At 45.1% G+C, this 18,131-nt stretch overlaps 1 protein-coding gene across 2 annotated transcripts in view; it reads left to right on the top strand.

The window, feature by feature from the left end:
• Positions 1–18,131, top strand: part of LOC134966223 (brain-specific angiogenesis inhibitor 1-associated protein 2-like) — a 388,782-nt gene that overhangs the window by 95,693 nt on the left and 274,958 nt on the right. Inside the window, exon 2 of one of the 2 annotated variants that reach the window (XM_063942788.1) lies at positions 14,925–15,126. In XM_063942788.1, coding sequence (XP_063798858.1) covers positions 15,079–15,126 — 48 coding nt within the window. In that variant the 5' untranslated portion in view covers positions 14,925–15,078. Of the gene's footprint in view, positions 1–14,866; positions 15,127–18,131 lie in introns of those variants that run through there. The other variant, XM_063942789.1, reaches the window with a different exon arrangement.

Genomic DNA, 18,131 nt, shown 5'->3' with positions numbered 1-18,131 from the left:
TTCTGGTAGCGTTAGATTTCACTCGCACCGCTCGAGGTGTGATGAATTATAGATACATTTCCGCACTCGCCAATTTGTTAGATAATATCACTGAAATGTATGATGACACGTTTAGATACACTGGAAGAGAACTTCAAGCTTATAAAACAGAACTAGTTCAGCATAGAATGGTTCTTAATTACCTTACAGCAGTAACAGGCGGATATTGTGTTACATTGGCAACACAGTACGGCATAAAGTGTTGCACGTATATCACAAATAGCACCGAGGATCCGGTAGAGGTCATAGACCAAAAGATGGACGATATTCTCCAATTGAAGTGGGAATTTCGTCGAAAACACAATCTCACCCTTGCTGCTGTAGGTAATGAGCTGACTGGTTGGGTGTCATGGTTGAACCCGCGAAATTGGTTCTCCGGTTTAGGAGACTGGGCTCAAGGAGTCATAATGGATGTTGGAAAGTTTCTCCTATGTATTTTGGGTGTCGTTATATCTATTGGATTGATATTTAGATGCGGGCAGGCTTTGATGAGGTGCAAGCAAAGTACGAAAGTGATGAGCTTAAGGAGTGAGGAAACTGTAATTAACCTGGATTTGATTTATGACCCAATGCTAGAAACCATGACGTAATGATGTAATGAGTATACGGTCCGTCTTTCACCCATTTCTATGTTTTCCTCCGAGGTACAAAGACCCACGTAGACGAAGGATTTGATGAGCCAAGGGGCCGACAACGGAAAGATGGAAAGAAGAAGAGCAGACGACCTGATAAACAAGATTTTGATGGACAATGCCATGGGTACCCCAGTTTCCCTAGGAACTTTAAAATCACGATAGCCCAACATTTTTTGTAAATCCATGGACGTTGTTTGCTTTACTCACGATTTATGAGCAAAAGCACAAAGAAGAAGACTCCGATCAACCGACACCAATCAAGACCTCAATCGACGAACGTACATTTCCCTGACATAGAATACCATTGCATTTTTCATAAGTGTTCTCTATCTTCATCTCTACAACCCTCAGGTAATGACACACATAGACGATAGGGAATTCAGGCACAGATATCAGCAACCACATACCTCCCCCATTCATGTATCATCAACTAAAATGTGCATCCCCATTTTGTTACAACTACAGCCGAAATGAGCTCGGTAGAGTTTGACAGCCCATCCACAGACCTGTACCACAGGATAAGAAGGAATTCAAATGTATACTTCGCAATACCTCGAAGCTTGATTTACCACACGTACGGCACGATGATACATGACCCTCCAAACATGGACTCATACACACATGCTCCTGCTTTCTCACTAGGTCATACCCTCTTCACACCTTCTCCTCTCTCCTCCCCTACCCAACCATGGAAATCAATTAACCCCTGACTTACATTTTTCTCCTTAAATGTTTTGTGGCAGTTATTATTGACTGCCAAAGGGTGGACTGTCAAAGTCAGAAAAATGTCTCAATGCACGTTGCCATATTTGCACCGCACACTGGTCCGTGCTGCGCATGCGTACGCTCTCCCGTGGAAGCGCATACCCGCAATAGCGTGCACTCGCACGCGCAGTATGCGCATTTACGGTAGAGTTTATGTGATCGTAGCGTGCGACTCATTAGTTACAAATGTTCACAATTAATGTAGTTTATAGATCATGATCCCTTTGATAGTTTCTGTAAGTTTGGTTAAAGTATAATGTCCCAGAGCTGAGGAATCCCTCTTTGCATCGTACGAAGGGTTTAACAGGAATCATACTGCAGTGTTTGGTACCCATCGAAAGAGTATTTAATTAGCAATATTCCGGTGTTGGTTTGGAGCGTATTAATCGCTCGTGCGAATAGTTATGGACATAAGAAGTTTATGTCCATTTCTATGATTTGCACATACTCAGGTATGCGGCGGGAAACCCAGTTTCCCACCCACCTGAGCTGTTGGAAATCGTCACAGCCCACCTGTATGAATCACCCTATGACCTTTTGTTATGATGCAGGGCCGAATTCCTTCGGCCAATGGACAATGGGATTGTAGGACCAGGAGATTGCATTGTGTGTGGAGCATAAATAGGCAGGCCGACCACATCCAGCTCTCACTCTCTCATCAACGGTTATCTGCTGATAACCGGGAGCTGGATATCGAGGCGCATGCGATCGTTACCCTTGTGCGTAAGTTCTCTCCGTAATCATTGTCTTTCTGTGAGCCAATTTCTCTCTCTCTCTCTGTGTCTATTTCTCTCTCTCTATTTTCTCTTTTCTCTCATATCTCCCCTAGACTAAACTTTTATAGTATTGTATTGTATTGTATTGTATTAGACCAGGATAGTATTGTAGTTTATCCCTTAGTTAGGTGTTTGGTTAGGAAGTCTTTGTTATATTGTAGTGTATCATTTGTACTGTGTTACTCTTTTACAAGTATACTAGATATAATACAGATAATAGGCTTTGGAACCCTAAACAAGTATCTGTGTATTTTCTATAGTGTTAAGTGTTCACTTGAGCGTCGGTGACGCTCAATCAGCTTTGTAGTTAGTCAGGTTACACAAGGTTGCATTTACACCCTGTACTCACATTAAGGTATTCTGTGTGTTTCATCGGTATAAGGTTTAATATCAAGGTATAGTGTTGTGAGCGTCTGCATCGCTGGTGACCTCCTCGTGGTCTCGAGCGTAAGCTACGCTACAGCGAATCATTCCCCTAGACATAACCAATAACGTGTCCTGTGATCACTGGGCCGTGAGCGAACGTGACGCTTGAGCGTCTCGCCTACGGCTGAGCGATCGCTACGCAGATAGCGTACCATTACGGTACTTCTTAAGTAAACAGCGTACAGTGTTCTTAGCTTCATAAGGGTTGTTTATACGACAAAGGAATTTAGCATTGTCAAAGTCAATGATGTTTATTATGACAACTCCGCATCACAGCAGCAATAAAAGAAAACGTAAAAGTCAGCAAAGAATAAATACAGTTCCTGAGTACTACAGCATGGCAGGAGCCACAGGGCACTGGTAGTGTGAGATAGTTCTTATGATCTTCTAGATGGAAAGTCCTTACCAGGCCCGGCTGTAGCAATGGAGATAACCCAGGATTATACCAGCTGGTGTTCCAGGAAGAGCTGGGTTGCTGAAGGTAAAACAGCTGCTGTGGATACTGGCTGGAACCAGACTGTTGTTAGCACGGAGTGGATACTGGCTGGAACCAGTTAAATAATAAATGAACTTTGGGAGCGATGAAATGTGAACTGAAATGTAGAACTTGAGAGCGGAGAAATAATAATTCCGGTGGAGAGTGGTAAAGTGTAGAAAGGACACCGGCCCTTTAAGGGAAGCTGTACTCTGCTGGAAGCTGAGGCTGCAAGCAGGTAGTGTTGTAGCTGGAAACAGATGAATCCACAATGGATTGGAGAGTCAGGCTACACCGCAGGTGGAATGCTGGTGCGGGTCTCTATGGTGGAAGTCTTGAGACAGGAGCTGGAACCTGGAAGACAATCATAGAAGAGAGACAAACAGGAACTAGGTTTGACAACCAAAGCACTGACGTCTTCCTTGCTCAGGTACAGCTTACTTATACCTGCAGCAAGGAAGGGGTTGGCTAGGCAATTATGCAAATCAACAACACAGACAGCAGATTGGTGGAAATGATCAGATGACAGAATCCAAGATGGCTGCGCCCATGCAGACACTTGGAGGGAAGTTTGGTTTGTAATCCATGTGGTCTGGGAAACAGTAATGGCGGCGCCGGCCACCGGAGACAGGAGACGCCAGGCTGATAGATGCACATTTAACCACGCGGGCACAGCGGAGGCCGCGGCTGATGAAAAGACCACTCTGTATGTGGAAACTCAGGAACAGCGGAATCCGGTCCTGGAACGCTGAGCCCGCCTTAGGAGGCATCTGAAGGGTAAGTAATGGCGTCCAGATACCCGGATCGTGACATGAGTTAGCTACCAGAGACTTACCTTCTAAGTTAGATGAGCTAATCTCACTCTGCACGAAAGTTGATTTACGTTTCAGAGAGAGAGCAACTGAGCGTGGAAGATCATCTGCTCCAAAATCTTCTGCTCCTCCTCCTCGTCAACTGTCACCATCTAAAGATGAGCCCATGCAACTTGGCCGTTCCCGTTTAACTCCTGCTGAGCGCCGAAGACGTCTCTCCGAGTTTCTCTGTCTCTATTGTGCAGCTCCGTCTCACACCATTAATGCCTGTCCCAAACGTCCGGGAAACTCCAAATCCTAGCTCGCCAAGGAGAGGGCCGGCTAGGAGTAATGATCTCCTCTCCATCTCCTCAAGATTGTAATCTCCCAGTCTCGCTTCAAGTTGCTCAACGTTATCGGAACGTCATTGCCCTCCTTGATTCCGGAGCAGCTGGGAACTTTATTACCGAAGCCTATGTTAAACGGTGGTCCCTACCCACCGAGAGACTTCCTTCGTCCATTTCTTTAACTGCCGTGGATGGCAGCAAAATTTTTGATGCAGTTATTTCTTTTAGGACTCTACCAGTTCGTCTGAGAGTGGGAGTTCTTCATTCCGAACTTATTTCTTTTTTAGTGATTCCAAGAGCCACACATCCTGTGGTCCTGGGCCTTCCATGGCTCCGTCTTCACAATCCTACAATTGATTGGACGACTACGCAAATCCTGGCATGGGGTTCCTCCTGTGCTGAGACATGTTTGTTTAAAGTATTGCCTGTCTGTTCTTCCTCCCCCAGGTCGTCTGATGTTCCACCTCCTCCATATCAAGATTTCACGGATGTGTTCAGTAAAGCTTCTGCTGATATCCTTCCTCCTCATAGAGAATGGGACTGTCCGATTGATCTCGTTCCAGGGAAGGTTCCACCTCGAGGCCGAACTTATCCGTTGTCTCTGCCTGAGACGCATTCTATGGAGGAATATATTAAAGAGAACCTAGCAAAGGGGTTCATTCGACCTTCTTCTTCTCCAGCCGGCGCAGGCTTCTTTTTTGTAAAAAAGAAAGATGGTGGTCTGCGGCCGTGCATCGACTACAGAGGTTTGAACGACATTACCATCAAGAACCGTTATCCTTTACCCCTGATTACTGAGCTCTTTGACAGAGTTAGCGGAGCTACCATCTTTACAAAGCTGGACTTGCGAGGTGCATACAATCTCATCCGGATCCGTGAGGGTGACGAGTGGAAGACCGCCTTTAACACCCGTGACGGACATTATGAGTACCTCGTCATGCCCTTCGGATTGAGCAATGCTCCAGCTGTCTTCCAGCATTTTGTCAACGAGATCTTCAGAGACATTCTATACCGTCATGTCGTGGTCTATCTAGACGATATCCTCATTTTTGCCAATGATTTAGAGGAACATCGTTTTTGGGTTAAAGAGGTTCTGTCCCGTCTCCGTGTCAATCATCTCTATTGCAAATTAGAAAAATGCGTCTTTGAAGTCAAGTCCATTCCGTTTCTAGGGTACATTGTGTCCGGTTCCGGACTAGAGATGGATCCTGAGAAACTACAAGCAATCCAAAATTGGCCGGTACCCTTAACCCTCAAAGGGGTCCAGAGGTTCTTAGGGTTCGCCAACTATTACCGAAAGTTTATACGAGACTTTTCCACCATTGTGGCGCCTATTACTGCTTTCACTAAGAAGGGTGCTAACCCGTCCAAGTGGTCTGAAGAAGCCATGCAAGCATTTCATCTTTTAAAACAAAGGTTCATCTCTGCGCCTGTTCTGAAACAGCCTGACATCGACTCTCCTTTCATCTTAGAGGTGGATGCCTCCTCCGTTGGAGTAGGAGCGGTGTTATCTCAGAGGGCTAAAGATGGCCATTTACACCCTTGCAGTTTCTTCTCCCGGAAGTTCTCCCCAGCTGAGCGCAACTATGCCATTGGCGACCAGGAGTTGCTAGCCATCAAGCTCGCTCTAGAAGAGTGGAGGTACCTGTTGGAGGGAGCTTCTCATTCAATCACCATACTTACAGAGCACAAGAACCTTTTATACCTGAAGGGCGCACAATGTCTCAACCCTCGTCAGGCCAGATGGGCACTTTTCTTTTCCAGGTTCGACTTTAAACTCCAGTTCTGTCCGGGCTCTCAGAATCGCAAGGCCGATGCCCTTTCCCGCTCATGGGAGCAAGAAAATGAGTCAGAGTCTTCAGACAAGCATCCTATTATAAATCCGTTGGCATTCTCCACGGTAGGGATGGACTCTACGCCCCCATCAGGGAAAAGTTTTGTGAAGCCGATGCTAAGGAAGAAGCTCATGCATTGGGCCCATGCTTCCCGTTTTGCCGGACATACAGGTATCCAAAAAACCCTGGAGTTTATCTCTAGGTCCTATTGGTGGCCAACTCTGAAAAAGGACGTCTTGGAGTTTATTGCATCTTGCCCAAAGTGTGCCCAACATAAAGTATCCCGCCAGTCGCCTGCGGGGCAACTGGTTCCACTATCCGTTCCCCGTCGACCATGGACCCACTTGTCGATGGATTTCATTACAGACTTACCCATGTGCAACAAGTTCAATACCATCTGGGTGGTAGTTGACCGGTTCACCAAGATGGCACACTTCATTCCTCTCACCGGTCTTCCGTCAGCTTCCAAGTTGGCTCAAGTATTCATACAAGAGATCTTCCGACTCCACGGTCTTCCTGAAGAAATTATCTCAGATCGAGGAGTTCAATTCACAGCCAAATTCTGGCGAAGTTTATGTCAAGTCCTCCAAGTCAAGCTAAAGTTTTCCACGGCTTACCATCCTCAGACCAATGGTCAAACCGAGAGGGTGAATCAGGACTTGGAGGCCTTCCTCCGCATCTATGTGTCCTCCTCTCAAGATGACTGGGTTCAATTACTTCCCTGGGCCGAGTTCTGTCATAACAACCAGTATCATTCTTCATCTGCTTCAACACCATTCTTCACTAACTTTGGATTCCACCCTAAAGTCCCTGAGTTCCAACCGCTTCCAGCAACTTCTGTTCCCGCAGTGGATATCACCTTGCATCAGTTTGCCAATATCTGGAAGAGCGTACGATCAGCTCTGCTCAAGGCATCGTTCAGGTACAAGAAGTTTGCGGATAAGAAGCGTCGAGCAGTTCCTGCTCTCAAGGTGGGTGATCGGGTATGGTTATCCACGAAGAATTTGAGGTTAAGAGTTCCCAGTATGAAGTTTGCACCTCGCTATATCGGTCCTTTCAAGATTGAACAAGTCATCAATCCTGTTGCTTACAGACTCCAGTTGCCTCCCTTCTTAAAAATACCCAGGACATTCCATGTTTCCCTGTTGAAACCGCTGATCTTGAATCGGTTTCATTCCTCACTTCCTCCAACTCCGAAAGTCCAAACTCAACGAGGCGTTGAGTATGAAGTGGCCAAGATCCTGGACTCACGTCACCGTTACGGTCAACTACAATATCTTATTGACTGGAAGGGTTATGGTCCTGAGGAACGTTCATGGACCAATGCTTCTGATGTCCATGCTCCTGCCTTGGTCCGGAGATTCCATTCCAAGTTTCCTCAAAAGCCAAAGAAGTGTCCTGGGGCCACTCCTAAAGGGGGGGGTGCTGTCACGATCCGGGTATCTGGACGCCATTTCTTACCCATCAGATGCCTCCTAAGGCTGGCTCAGCGCTCCAGGACCGGATCCCATCTGTTATCCTGATGTGTACATTCCTGTATCCTCTCCTGTCACTCTGGGACGCTGTCACAGTAAACGCCATATTACACCTGGCATGGCGTCTCCCGCGGCCTCCGCCGCCGTCCCTGAACTTCTGCATGCAGAGTGTCTGAGTGGCGATTACGTCAGCCGCGGCCTCCGCTGTGTCCGCGTGGTTGGATGTGCATCTGTCAGCCTGGCGCCTCCTGTCTCCGGTGGCCGGCGCCGCCATTACTGTTTTCATTACCACATGGATTACAAACCAAACTTCCCTCCAAGTGTCTGCATGGGCGCAGCCATCTTGGATTCTGTCAGCTGATCATTTCCACCAATCTGTTCTCAGTATTGATAATCTGCATAATTGCCTAGCCAATCCCTTCCTTGCTGCAGGTATAAATACACTGTGCCTGAGCAAGGAAGGCGTCAGTGCTTTGGTTGTCAAACCTAGTTCCTGTTTGTCTCTCTCCTGTGATTGTCTTCCAGGTTCCAGCTCCTGTCTCAAGACTTCCACCATAGAGACCCGCACCAGCATTCCACCTGCGGTGTAGCCTGACTCTCCAATCCATTGTGGATTCATCTGTTTCCAGCTACAACATTACCTGCTTCCAGCTCAGCTTCCAGCAGAGTACAGCTTCCCTTAAAGGGCCGGTGTCCTTTCTACACTTTACCACTCTCCACCGGTATTATTATTTCTCCGCTCTCAAGTTCTACATTTCAGTTCATATTTCATCGCTCCCAAGTTCATTTATTATTTGACTGGTTCCAGCCAGTATCCACTCCGTGCTAACAACAGTCTGGTTCCAGCCAGTATCCACAGCAGCTGTTTTATCTTCAGCAACCCAGCTTTTCCTGGAACACCAGCTGGCACAATCCTGGGTTATCTCCATTGCTACAGTCGGGCCTGGTAAGGACTTTCCATCTAGAAGATCATAAGAACTATCTCACACTACCAGTGCCCTGTGGCTCCTGCCATCCTGTAGTACCCAGGAACTGTATTTATTCTTTGCTGACGTTTACGTTTTCTTTTACTGCTGCTGTGTTGCGGAGTTGTCATAATAAACATCATTGACTTTTATCCAAGTTGTCGTGGTCACGCCTTCGGGCAGTTATTATTCATGTTACTTACTTGTCCAGGGGTCTGATACAACCTCCCAGGTTCCGGTACATCTCAGCCCCTACAACTGAGGCTGCCTCCCGTCAGCTCAGGCCCTCAGTTGTGACACCCACCTATATACCTGCTAAAACGTACACTTGCCCAGATAATGCAAGCTGACACTGATACCGACTCTGCTACAGGGGACGGTGATGGGGATATGCAGGGAGGGGATGCATCACTTGCTAAAGGGGTGCAACTAATGATTGAAGCCATTAAGGATGTTTTGCATATTTCTGAGAAGGTACCTGAGCAGGAAGAGGAAACTTATTTTACCGTAAATAAGAAATCCTCGCTTACCTTCCCTGCTTCTAAGTAGTTGAACTCCTGGTTTGAAAAATTCTGGGAAAACACAGAGAAAAAATTCCAGATCCCTAAAAGAATTCTCATTGCTTTCCCTTTCCCTGAAGATGACAGGAAGAGGTGGGAAAACCCACCTATAGTAGACGCTTCTGTATCTAGGTTGTCAAAATAGGTGGTTTTACTTGTCCCTGGTTCAACCGCCTTAAAGGTGCCGGCTGACCGCAAGATTGAGACTACGCTCAAATCACTATACACTGCTACAGGCGTGGCTTTAAGGCCCACTATTGCTTGTGCATGGATTTCTAAAGCCATAGTAAAGTGGTCAGGCACATTACTGGATACTATGGATAGGAGTGACATTGACTTGTTTTTACGTCACATACAGGATTCTGCAGGTTTCATGATGGAGGCCATGAAGGACATTGGCCTGCTTAATGCAAGGACTACTTCCATGGCAGTCTCGGCACGCAGAGGACTCTGGCTACGCCATTGGACTGCAGATGCAGAATCCAATAAAAGTGTGGAGAACCTACCCTTCACAGGTCAGGCCCTGTTTGGGGACGCATTGGATGCGCGGATTTCCACGGCGACTGCGGGAAAGTCGACCTTTCTTCCCTCAGCAGCAGCACTGGCTAGGAAATCTTACCCTACGCCTACACTGCAGTCCTTTCGGATTGCAAAAATCCAAATTTCAGTCGCGTCTGGGCGTCTTCATGCCTAGACCCCTGGTTAAAAGTTATTGTTACCCAGGGCTACAGACTGGAATTTCAAGAACTGGAATTTCAAGGCTTACCAGCTTTGCTGACAGAAAGTGCTATCCTACAGGAAGCCATTCAAAAATTGGTGCAAACAAATGTCATTGTTCCAGTTCCACCTCACCTAAAACACAAGGGTTATTACTCAAACCTGTTTGTGGTACCGAAACCGGACGGTTCGGTAAGGCCGATATTAAACCTAAAGTCATTGAACCCCTACTTGAGGGTATTCAAATTCAAGATGGAGTCTCTGAGAGCGGTGGTCTCAGGTCTGGAGGAGGGGGAATTCCTAGTATCCCTGGATATCAAGGATGCGTACCCTCTCATGCCGATCTGGCCGCCTCAACAGGCTTATCTAAAATTTGGGCTGCAGGACTGTCACTATCAGTTCCAGACATTGCCATTTGGCCTCTCCACAGCACCGAGGATGTTCACCAAGGTCATGGCAGAGATGATGCTCCTCCTCCGCATGCAGGGAGTGAACATAATTCCGTATCTGGACGATCTCCTGATAAAAGCATCTTCAAGGGAGAGGCTGTTGCAGAGTATTGCTCTCTCAACTCAACTACTCCAGGATCATGGGTGGATCCTGAACCTTCCAAAGTCACATTTGGAACCGACAAGGAGACTGCCCTTCCTGGGGATGATACTCGACACAGAAGTGCAGAGGGTGTTTCTACCGGTGGTGAAAGCATTGTTGATCCAATCAATGGTCCGGGATGTCCTGAAGTCAGCCTGGGTATCGTTTCATCAGTGCATTTGCCTTCTGGGAATGATGGTAGCCTCCTACGAGGCTCTGCAGTACGGAAGATTCCATGCAAGATTCTTACAGCTGGATTTCCTGGACAAGTGGTCAGGATCACATCTTCACATGCACCAGCGAATACGCCTGTTGCCAAAAGCCAGAATTTCACTCCTCTGGTGGCTGAAAACTTCTCACCTACTCGAAGGCCGCAGGTTCGGGATTCGGAATTGGATCCTTCTAACCACGGATGCAAATCTCAGAGGTTGGGGAGCAGTCACCCAGGGGGAAAGCTTCCAAGGAAAATGATCAAGTCTGGAATCCATCCTTCCAATAAACGTTCTGGAACTACGGGCCATATACAACGGCCTTCTACAAGTGACACATCTTCTGCGAGATCAAGCCATTCAGGTTCAGTCGGACGTCACAGCGGTGTCCTACATAAACAGGCAGGGTGGAACGAAGAGCAGAGCTGCAATGTCAGAGGTAACAAGAATCTTCCTCTGGGCAGAAAGACACGCAGCAGCGCTGTCGGCGATCTTCATTCCGGGAGTGGACTTCCTCAGCAGACACAATATCCATCCAGGAGAATGGAGCCTCCACCCTGAGGTGTTCGCAGATGTAACAAGCCGATGGGGTGTACCTCAGATAGACATGATGGCCTCTCGCCTCAACAAGAAGCTTTGGAGGTACTGTTCCAGGTCAAGGGACCCACAAACAGTCGCGGTGGATGCCCTTGTACCTCTGTAGGTGTTCCAGTCAGTGTATATGTGCCCTCCACTTCCACTCATCCCAAGGATTCTCAAACTAATAAAAAGAGCAAGAGTTCAGGCGATCCTCATTTCTCTGTACTGGCCAAGAAGGGCTTGGTACGCGGATCTTCTGGAATTACTGCTGGAGGATCCGAGGCCTCTTCCTCTTCGCGAGGACCTTCTACAACAGGGGTCATTCGCCTGTCAAGACTTACCACGGTTACGTTTGACGGCATGGAGGTTGAACGCCAGATCTTAGCTCGGAAGGGCATTCCGAACAAGGTCATTCCTACTCTGATCCAAGTTAGGAAAGGAGTAACGTCTAAGCATTACCATCGGATTTGGAAAAAGTATGTGTCTTGGTGTGAATCCAAGAAGTTTCCAACGGTGGAGTTTCAACTAGGACGTTTTCTCCTCTTTCTGCAAGCAGGTGTGGATGTGGGCCTACATTTGGGCTCCATAAAGGTCCAGATTTCGGCATTGTCCATTTTCTTCCAGAAACAATTGGCTGCTCTCCCTGAGGTTCAGACATTTTTGAAAGGAGTTCTGCACATCCAACCACCCTTTGTGCCTCCTACGGCACCTTGGGATCTTAATGCGGTGCTGCAGTTCCTGCAATCGAATTGGTTCGAACCTTTGCAGGAGGAGGACGTAAAGTGTCTTACTTGGAAAGCGGTCACACTGTTGGCATTGGCATCTGCCAGACATGTGTCAGAATTGGGGGCTTTGTCGCACAAGAGCCCCTACTTGATTTTCCATGAGGATAGAGCTGAGCTCAGAACGCGTCAGCAATTTCTTCCAAAGATTGTGTCGGCTTTTCATATCAACTAACCTATTGTGGTGCCAGTGGCTACTGACACCTCAATTACCTCAAAGTCCTTGGATGTTGAAGATATATGTGAAGAGAACTTCTCGTCACAGAAAGTCGGACGCACTATTTCTCCTTTATGATCCCAACAAGATTGGGTGTCCTGTTTCTAAGCAGACGATTTCTCGCTGGATCAGGCTTACTATCCAGCATGCTTATTCTACGGCAGGATTGCAGATTCCAAAATCTGTTCAGGCCCACTCTACTCGTAAGGTGGGTTCTTCCTGGGCGGCTGGCCGGGGTGTCTCGGCTTTACAGCTTTGCCGAGCAGCTACTTGATCAGGGTCGAACACGTTTTCTAAGTTCTACAAGTTCGATACTTTGGCCGCTGAGGACCGTAAGTTTGGTCAATCTGTTCTGCAGGAACCTCAGCACTCTCCCTCCCGTACTGGGAGCTTTGGTACAACCCCATGGTACTAAATGGAACCCCAGCATCCTCTAGGACGTAAGAGAAAATAGGATTTTATATACCTACCGGTAAATCCTTTTCTCGTAGTCCGTAGAGGATGCTGGGAGGATGCTGCATTGTTATTTGGTTAAGTATTGTTGGTTCAGTCGTTGCTGAATCGTTTCAAGTTGGTTAGCTTGGCTTTCCTTTTGTTAGGTGTGTGCTGGTGTGAATCTCACCACTATCTGTGTATTTCCTTCACTCGAAGTATGTTTGTCTCCTCGGGCACAGTTTCTAGACTAAGTCTGTTAGGAGGAGCATAGAGGGAGGAGCCAGCCCACACTAATAAACTCTTAAAGTGCCCATGGCTCCTAGTGGACCTGTCTATACCCCATGGTACTAAACCTCAGCATCCTCTACGGGCTACAAGAAAAGGATTTACTGATAGGTATATAAAATCCTATTTTCTCATTCACTGCTATGGGCCACTAAACTAGATGTCTGCCCCTCCCCTTTAGAATGTAAGCTCTCACGAGCAGGACCCTCTTCCCTCATGTGCATGTGCTTTTCCTTCTCTTACTTAAAGCATCTTCTGCTTAATACTCTTTTTGATAGTACTAATTCCTTGGTTTTCTGCCGTCCTGATACTTATTTCAGTGTCGTCTGCTGATGCAGCTATGTTTATATACCCTGTACTTGTCCTATATTGTCTTGAACTGTAAAAATGCATACACTCTGTGAGATTTTGGCTATCTTCTGACTTTGCGATATGGACTATGCGATATTGACTATGTGTGATTTTAATTAAGTGCCAATTTTGACTATACTTTAGTACTAGATAGACAAAATTGACTTGCCTGCACAGTCTATCTAACCTTGAGATACCGACCCCGTGGGAGTGCGCATCAGGATCGAATCGGTATCGCAAGATGGCTAACATCTATATAATCAAAATCGCAAGGATATTTCTCGCGGTGTGTACATACTTTAAGTCACTGTTTTCTTGTATTCAGTATTATACAGTACCTTCCAAACTGCTGAGTGAAATTAAGTGGATGAATCTGATGGGACGGTCGCCACAGCTTGTTCAGTCAGGGTATATTGCCAACCATCCACCAGGTACCATGTACTTTCACATTCCTGTGACAGCAGAAGTATTGGAGAAGTGTTGCGGAAATGAGACTTCTATGATTATGCTAAAAGGACAGACATGTCATCATTAGTCAAAAATGAATGACAATATATATATATATATATATATATATATATATATATAAATATACACACACGAATGGCCGGCTGTCGGATTGCCGGGATCCTGACAGCCGGAATGCCGGCAGCGGGGTGAGCGCAAAAGACCCCCTTGCGGGGCACATGATGGGCTATTTATTCTCCCTCCAGGGGTGTCGTGGACACCCTAAGAGGGAGAATAGTTGTTGGTATACTGGCGATCGGGATCCCAGTGCCAGTATGCTGAGCGCTGGGATGGAGACAGACGGTATATCTGAATGCCACCCATATATATCTATCTATCTATCTATCTATCTATCTATATATAGGCAAATAGCATGCACACTCCTTTCATATACACCTTGCCGCGGTGCTCACATATATACATTACATTCCTCTGAGATTGCGGCACTCAGCGGTCTTCACAAATCATCACTCCAAACGCCAATTTAGCAACGTTTCAGGCTTTATTTGCCCGTCTTGAGGTACGACCACTGAGTGCCGCAATCTCGGAGGAATATATATATATATATATATATATACAGATTCCAGGAACAGTTGACGTCATGAGCGTACTTGTGTTCAGAATTATTATATAAATATGCACATTTTAAAAATAACACCGTACCTTTGCAAAATCCAGCCCTGCAAGTGTTATGCGTGTGGTTCACATAGGCACTTAGCTCATAATAGACAAGTACCCTCTTGTAGAAAAAGTCCATTCAGGAAAAATCTGAAAATATTCATTAGACAGAGCTTCATTCATTACTGCAGGGTGCAGAACTCTAGTTAAGAGACCTGTTGCAGGAGTATTCTGTTTACAGTGTCATGTCTCCTAGTTACTCACAGGGGAAACTACTGTGTCAGGCAGGACTCAGGAGAAAGATGAAAGAGACTGAGGATGAAGTTAAAAGGTTTTAGGGTTAAGCGAGACCCTCTTTTAAGTCTGCCCCAGATGTCTTGAGACTGTGCCCCTCCCTTTCTGTCAAGCAGAATCCTCCCTTTATGCAGAACGTGTTAGCTGGGTGACAGCAGAGCACAATCCTTATTGGCTGGAAGTTTTTATTCTGAGCTGCAGAACTTTTGTCTCAGGCTGATTTCATCCTCCCATCCTGTTTCCTCCCCAGGCCCCTCTCCCTCCCACAGCCAACCTTCCACAGTGGTCAGTGGTCAACATCAGAGAGATAACTTGTCTTCCATCTCCAAGGATCCGTCCCCAAAACTGGATTCTGTCTTTCTCCCAAATTCCATGTGAACAGTAACAGCACAAAGCCAAGCAACATGTCCAGGTCCGATGAGGTGAACAGGCTGACAGAGAATGTATACAGAGTAAGTACCCTATGGAGTGCTGTTGCAGGCACTTCTGCATACCTTTCATTCTTGTATGATCTTTTTATGTATTGTATACCCTGCTGCCACTTATACATGTATGCACTATTTGATGGGATTAACTGTTAGAGTGCTGAGTGGGGTTCTAGCTGAAGCCCTGGCTGCTATTTACTAAAAAAAACAAGCAACAAAGTCAGTTGGTAATAGATACAGTTATCAATACAAAGTGCAGACCAACATTATTAATGACTGGGATTATTAACCTTCGTTTTTGTCAAAGGACCCAAATTATGTCTATAAATCAGTTTTGCAAAAGAGGTTAAAGTTTTTGTATTCAAAATGTGTTTTTAGTTTCCTTACTGATGTATTTATATTACACTCAGTTTATTTATTTATTACCAGTTATTTATATAGCGCACACATATTCCGCAGCGCTTTACAGAGAATATTTGGCCAATTAGTCCCTGCCCCAGTGGAGCTTACAATCTAAATTCATAGTGCACGTACACACACACAGACACACACATACACACACACGTACACAGTAGGGTTAATTTTTCCCCCACAAATAGAGTTGACAGAGATCAGGTGAACCCCAACATAATTGCATGATGTCCATGTTTTATGTGTCCGCAGTCCAAACCGCAGGGGTAAAGGTCCAGCGCTGGCCTTAGCATGTACTGGACAGAATGACTGGGGCAGACTAATCATCTGCTAATAGTGGCATTGTTCACAGTTCACTGCTGTCCACTTAACCCTTCTGCCACTGTCGGATGGGGGAAGGGAGCTATTTTCATTGTAATCTGGAAATAAAAGGGTTTTAAACATAAGCGCAATTGTATCTATAATTTAGAACATACGTAATACATGGCATCTTCATTTACAAACAACCTATATTATTTCATTCACAAAGAACTGTTTGTGAGTTTCGCAGCCTCTGCTTGCGCACGCTCACGCACATCAATGCCGGGTGTGTTTTCCAAGCAGTGTCGGAGACTGTCCTATAGCTTTACTGGGCCTCATCTTGGCTTATATAGCTCTGGGTGTCTGCTATGTTTAATTTTAAGGCTAGCCAAACGAAAAAGGTTGGCTCCCAGAAATAACAGATGTGAAAAGGGTCTGCTTAACATCAACTCCAACTACAAATAAATAAATAAATAAATATGCCATATGATGTATGTTTCTTCATTATTATAGCAATATCAAACAACACTGTTTCTGAAAATGAGCGAAACACAATAAAAGATGATGGTGATAATAATGATAGTAATAATTATAGAAACAGCAACCCCCATTTTTATTTACTTATGTATTCGTTGATTTATAGTATTCTTGAAGATACAGGTTGAGTATCCCATATCCAAATATTCCGAAATACGGAATATTCCGAAATACGGACTTTTTTGAGTGAGAGTGAGATAGTGAAACCTTTGTTTTTTGATGGCTCAATGTACACAAACTTTGTTTAATACACAAAGTTATTACAAATATTGTATTAAATGACCTTCAGGCTGTGTATATAAGGTGTATATGAAACATAAATTAATTGTGTGAATGTACACACACTTTGTTTAATACACAAAGTTATAAAAAATATTAGCTAAAATGACCTTCAGGCTGTGTGTATAAGGTGTATATGAAACATAAATGCATTCTGTGCTTAGATTTAGGTCCCATCACCATGATATCTCACTATGGTATGCAATTATTCCAAAATACGGAAAAATCCCATATCCAAAATACCTCTGGTCCCAAGCATTTTGGATAAGGGAGACTCAACCTGTATTTGTTTATTTTTGGGGGTTGCTAATCAGTGTTGCTATAACAGCCACCCATAAATCACAGCTCCTGGGGTCTTTGTCTCCCCAGCACTGGAAACAATGCCTGTTTTTGCTAGGCTGCAAGGATATAGAGAACGCACCATATGCTGTGTGCAGATTTTTTAATAAGTGCTTTTATAGTTAAGAACAGTGATGAGTCGGTGTCCTCCAGGCAGCATGCACACAATGATAAAAACTGCATTCTCCCAGCCACTCATCATTTTACTTGTCATTTGTAGCCCACTTAATGCTATTCAAACAATGACAGCTGTAAAAAGTTCTATCAGCTGCAGATGACAGTCTTGAAATATTAAATGTTTGGTTTAAAGCTACGTTTAATGCTGTCAGATTGCTTTTTTTATATATATTTTTCTGATAAACTAGCTGCATGTTTTGTAGGACAATGTCACTTCCATTCTTGGGAGTACCTCTGAGAAATCATGTCACATATTGTTTGTTCTCAGATCTAGTTTATTTATTAACATTTTATTATAAAGCACCTAAATATTATAGTGCTCAACAGAGAATATAGGAAACCAGACCACCCAGATGAAGTCAGTTCAAACATACAAATTCCACACCGATAGTGCACTGGTTGAAATTTAACCTATGATCCCAGTGCTGTTAGACAGCAATACTAACCACTGTGCGACTGTCCATTCCTACCAAAAAAGGGGAATCGCTTAAACTACTCATGCATATAGTTACCGAAACAGCCAAATCACTGTGAGCAGACCCAAAGGATCGGACTGATGCCAATAAGGACTCATGGAATATCTGAGCAGCTGATTATTGTCAATATAGCCAATTGCAATTATTTTACTGTATAATATATTTTTGTTCTCCTCTAGCATGGGCAGCTGTCCATGATCGACTCTTATTGGCTGGATATGTGTGATAAAGACCAAGGACCAGATATGTCCACGTGTGACTGGCTCTATTTTTTGCTGATCCCATTGAAATGCCTTGCATACAATTATTAAATGACTTTACAAAAATCACTCATCATCCTTTGGCATTTTTAGGGTCTGCTATTTCATTTAAAAACAGTGTTTGCTTACTCTTCACATTGAATTGCAGTTATAATAGTTATTATCATATTTATGTTTCCATGCTAGATTGACATTAGATCTGCTTCAGGGGTTCCTAGTGAGAGGACACTCATACCTCTTTCACACCAGCACC

Source organism: Pseudophryne corroboree, chromosome 10, assembly GCF_028390025.1.
Source record: "Pseudophryne corroboree isolate aPseCor3 chromosome 10, aPseCor3.hap2, whole genome shotgun sequence".
Lineage (NCBI taxonomy): Eukaryota > Metazoa > Chordata > Amphibia > Anura > Myobatrachidae > Pseudophryne > Pseudophryne corroboree.
This window is presented reverse-complemented; position numbering and strand designations above follow the sequence as displayed.